At 64.9% G+C, this 4,464-nt stretch overlaps 1 protein-coding gene across 1 annotated transcript in view; it reads right to left on the bottom strand.

Moving 5' to 3' along the window:
- GRIN1 (glutamate receptor, ionotropic, N-methyl D-aspartate 1) overlaps positions 1-4,464 on the bottom strand; it is a gene marked incomplete at its 5' end in the record, with an annotated part of 48,234 nt that overhangs the window by 6,777 nt on the left and 36,993 nt on the right. Inside the window, 5 exon segments of the mRNA XM_014529681.1 lie at positions 5-127; positions 2,304-2,387; positions 2,485-2,629; positions 3,962-4,136; positions 4,219-4,340. Of these exon segments, the coding sequence (XP_014385167.1) occupies positions 5-127; positions 2,304-2,387; positions 2,485-2,629; positions 3,962-4,136; positions 4,219-4,340 (649 nt within the window).

The following is a 4,464-nucleotide window of genomic DNA, read 5'->3' as shown; positions in this document are numbered from 1 at the left end:
TGTCCCTGGGCCCCGTGCAGATCACTTTCTTGACAGGGTCCCCGTTGACGGTGGACTCCTCCTTGCACGTGCCGTCGCTCAGCGTGGGCTTGACATACACGAAGGGCTCCTGGTGGATCGTCACGATCTGGGGGGAGGCGGAGACCGGGTCTGGACCACTTGCCCTCGGCGGCCGCGGGAGGGGGGGGCGGGGGCGGCGCTGTCCTCTTCTCAGCGCCTCCAAACCCCAAATCCTGACGTTTCCCCCTCCTGCTGCTGCTCTCTCTGGGGCCACCAGCCACCGCGGTCAGCGTTACCTCCCTGCTGCGCTCAGGAGGGGCCCAGACTCAGCACCCCGAAGGCACCCGGCCTAAAACATCGCCCGGCTCTTGGCCGCTTGCCCTTTGGTTCTCGGCTCACACATCACTCCCTCCATGAAGAAGCCGCTGGGATGTCCAGTCTGTCCTGGGCACGGTCTCTGACCCCTCACGGATGAGGAACTCCTTGTCCCAGCCCAGAGCCCGCCCCATGAGGACAGGGTCCTGCCCCTGACCTCCCCTCAGAGCCTGCACCGGACCCAGGGCCCCAGTCCCTTGTCTGACTGCTCAGCCTCCCAGCAGCGGACCTTGTCTGGCCATCCATCCTCCCTTCCTGTGTCCCCTGCTGACGCCTCCCTCCCATGCCTGCCTCTTCCCCGGGGCTCACTGGGGCTCATGCTGGGCTCGCTCCTCCCCTCCCTTCAGGGGCTTGTGGGCTGGGGGTGGGGAGGGCAGATCCGGGCAGAGGGGTGCCCTGCAAGGGGAGGCTGCGGCGAGCAGGGATCCCTGCGGCGCCCTCTGCCGGGACCTGGAGGAGCCTGGGCCACAGGGTCGGACAGGCCTAGCCTCGGGGGCAAGGGCAGCATTTGGCTTTTCCCCAGGAGATTGCGAGTCCCTGAAGGAGCTTGGTGAGTTTTTAAACTTTCACCTGTTTTTTTCTTAAACAACAATACATGTTTGTGCTTTTGAAAAGTCAGCGGAGCCCTGGCTGGTGCGGCTCAGTTGGTCGCATGCACCGAAGTGCTGCTGATTCAATTCCCGGTGAGGGCACACGCAGGCCGGAGGTTCAGTCCTGGGTCGGGGTGCACACAGGAGGCAACTGGTGGATGTTTCTCTCTCTCCCCCTTCCTCTCTCTCTCAAATTACTAAGAATATATTTAAAATAAATAAGTGAAAATCAGTGGGAGAAAAAGTAAAAAGCTGGCAGCTCAGGTGGGACCATCTGACCATTGGTGTTTTCAGACTTTTCAACACGTGGTGCCTGGACGTTAGGGGAAGCCCACTCAGCCTACAGAGGAGGGTGGTGCCCTCAGGCAGGTGCTGGCCAAGGGCTGGGTGAGAGGCCCTGTGGGTGGGCCCAGGACACAGGCGGGGCCGAGGGCAGGGCCTGGGACACTGGGAGGAGGTGGTTGGTGATCGAAAACACTGGCCTGGCCCTGGCTGGTGTGGCTCAGTGGATAGAGCGTCGGCCTGCTGCTGAAGGGTTCTGGGTTCGATTTCAGTCAAGGGCACATGCCCGGGTTGCAGGCTTGATCCCCAGTAGGGGGCGTGCAGGAGGCAGCCGATCCACGATTCTCTCTCGTCATCGATGTTTATATCTCTCCCTCTCCCTTCTTCTCTGAACTCAATAAAGACATATTTAAAAAACGGGACCCTGGCTGGTGTGGGTCAGCAAGGGGAGGACCTTCAGGAGAGCCTCGCAGGAGGGAAGGGCCCAGGAACGAGCCAAAGTCTCTGGGAAGCGGCAGGCCAAGGAAGGGCAGCTGTGAGGCATGAGGCCGTGGGGAGGGAGCGCCCAGAGGCCCAGGGAGAGTCCCGGGGGGAGTGGCCCCCACAGGGATGCTGCGGGAGGCCAGGGTGGAAAGGACAGTGTGACCGGGCGTGGCAGGAAGCTGGCGTGGGGCTGGCCAGGCTCTCCCACAGGGGAGATGAGGAGTGTGGAGGTGGCAGCCCTGGGACCAGAGCTCGGACAGAGAGCTAAGGCTGAGGCCCACGGGGTGCCCGCCCCTCTGCCCTGTTCCCCCAGCAGCTCGTCCTCAGAGAAGTCCTGTCCCTCACAGCTTCCCCGGATGTAAGTGGGAGAGAGCCGCGGGGTGGGGGCTGGCAGCTCCCCCCTCCCCCGCCTCCGGGCTCCCTGTGCCGAGCCAGGGGTGTGCTGGCGGCCAGGTGCTGTCCAGTCCCCACTTCCTTTGGGCACTTTCGTTGGCCGCCCCGTGCCCTCCTCTGGGTCTGAGGGGTGGAGGGAGTGTCCAGGGTGAGGGTGCTGGGTGGGGCGGCGGGCCCCACCTTCAGCCTGGTGGACATCTGGTACCCTCGGGGTTTCTCTGTCTCTCCGCCCGGCCAGATGATCTTCCGGTCGTTGGGGATGACCTGGGGGTGGGAGTATGAGATGGAGGGTGGCCACGCAGGGGTCTTGGCCCCAGGACCCTAAGGCCCCAGCCCCCACCCCCTCATGACCCCCACCTACATGGGTGCCGTTGTAGATGCCCACTTGCACCAGCTTGCGGTTCTGCAGGTTCATGATGCTGTAGTTGGCGAACTTCCGGTCACCGTCCTCATTGAACTCCACACGGCCCGTCACCCCTTCCGCGTACTTGGAAGACATCAGCACTCTGGGGGGGCAGCGTGGGTTCCACTTGACTTCTGGGGGCCTCCATCCCCGGCCTCCCACGCAGCCTGACCCCGCCTCCCGCGCAACCTGACCCCGCCTCCCGCGCGGCCTGACCCCGCCTCCTGCGCAACCTGACCCCGCCTCCTGAGCGGCCTGACCCCACCTCCTAAGGGGCCTGACCCCGCCTTCCGCTCAGGCTGAACCTAGCCGGTTGCCCCGGTCCCGCGACCCTGGAGCTGTGAATCCAGCGGGTGGCGCGCAGGTCTGCCTGCACCTGGTGGACAGCACACCATGGCCGCAGAGCAGCTCCTGGAGCCAGCCCGGTGCTGAGGGCTCTCTGTGGGCTGGGGCATTCTATCCTCATAGCCCTGTCCTCGCTTTACTGCCAGAAAGGACACAGGGTGAGGTCCTGTCTGTCTGCGTGTGCACACCACGCCTGTGCATGTGGCATACCCAGCGGGACCATCGGTGTGCACACGTGATCCTTGGTATGCAACCCCATGCACATACGTGTGGCATGTGTGCTTCATGCCTGAGTCTGTGCACATGTGTGTGCACGCGTGTACATATGCCCTACATCTGCAGCTGTGCGTGCTCCTGCTGTGGACACGGTGGGCTGTGGCTCCGCATGTGCAACTCAGTGCATGCTACTCGGGGTGGGACCTAGTGATGGGCTGGGCCTGCCCACCTGAGGGCCGCGAGTTAACTCCTGCCCCACTGCGGCTTTCTACTTGGGTCTGTGGCCCGCCCTGGCGCTCTCTCTGCAGGTTCGGGTGCCATCCCTGGTTCCTTGTCTGAACGCCTGGGTCCCTGGAAGCGCCCGGTCCCCACCTGCGGCAGGCTGTCAGCCACCCGGGGAGTGGGGTGGGGTTTCAGGGTTGGTTGCAGTGTTAAAAGCTGGGGGCAGGAGCTGTGGAGGCAGCGACAGGGCCGTGGTGTGTGTGGGAAATGGGGGGATGATTATAACAGTGGAGCAGGGGGTGGAGGGGAGGAGTGGGGAGAGGAGGGACCTGGGGTAGGTGACTGTGTCTGTAGCTTGTGGGCAGCCGGCTGAGCTGGACCAGCCGAAGAGCCGCTACTTCCACCTCCTAAGAGCCCTGTCCGCCTCCAGAGCGGCCCCGCCCACTCAGAGCGGCCCCGCCCACCTCTTAAAAAGCGACCCGCCCACTCAGAGGCCCCGCCCACCACTTGAAGAGCGGCCCCGCCCACATCTGAAAGAGCAGACCCGCCCACTCGGAGACCCCGCCCACATCTTGAAGATCGGTCCGCCCGCTCAGAGAGGCCCCGCCCACATCCCAAAGAGCAGCCCCGCCCACTCCGAGGCCCCGCCCACCTCTTGAAGAGCGGCCCGGTTTTCCAGATGTTGGTGTTGCCCACGCAGCCCCGCGGCGGGTCGGTGATGTTCTCTTTCTCCAGGAGCTCGTGCACCGCCTGGGCCACCACGCTCACCGCGTCGCTGATGTGGGCGGACTCGTTCTTGCCGTTGATGAGCTGCAGCCCGATGATGCCTGGGGCGAGCGAGGGCTTAGAGCCCGTGGGGAACCCGTGTGGGAACCCCGCCCGCCGGGTCCAGAGAGGCCCAGCACTCACCGTCCGGGGCGTAGCGCAGGGCGTTCCCGGAGATCTCGCGCTCCCCCACCAGCCACACGTACCCTGACCCCGTCATGTTCAGCATCGCGGCGGCGCGGTACACGGTGGCAGCGTCGTCCTCGCTGTGGGGCAGAGGGGGGTGACGGGCCGGGACTCCCGCCCTCCCCGACCCGAGGCTGGCAGGCGGCTCCTCTTGGTTCCTAGGTCCTCCTCCTGTCCCTGCCCCCCCCCCCCCCCCCCCTCTCG

Source organism: Myotis brandtii, unplaced genomic scaffold (genome assembly GCF_000412655.1).
Source record: "Myotis brandtii unplaced genomic scaffold, ASM41265v1 scaffold691, whole genome shotgun sequence".
NCBI lineage: Eukaryota > Metazoa > Chordata > Mammalia > Chiroptera > Vespertilionidae > Myotis > Myotis brandtii.
The sequence above is the reverse complement of the archived record's forward strand: the minus strand, read 5'-3'. Positions and strand labels throughout refer to the sequence as shown.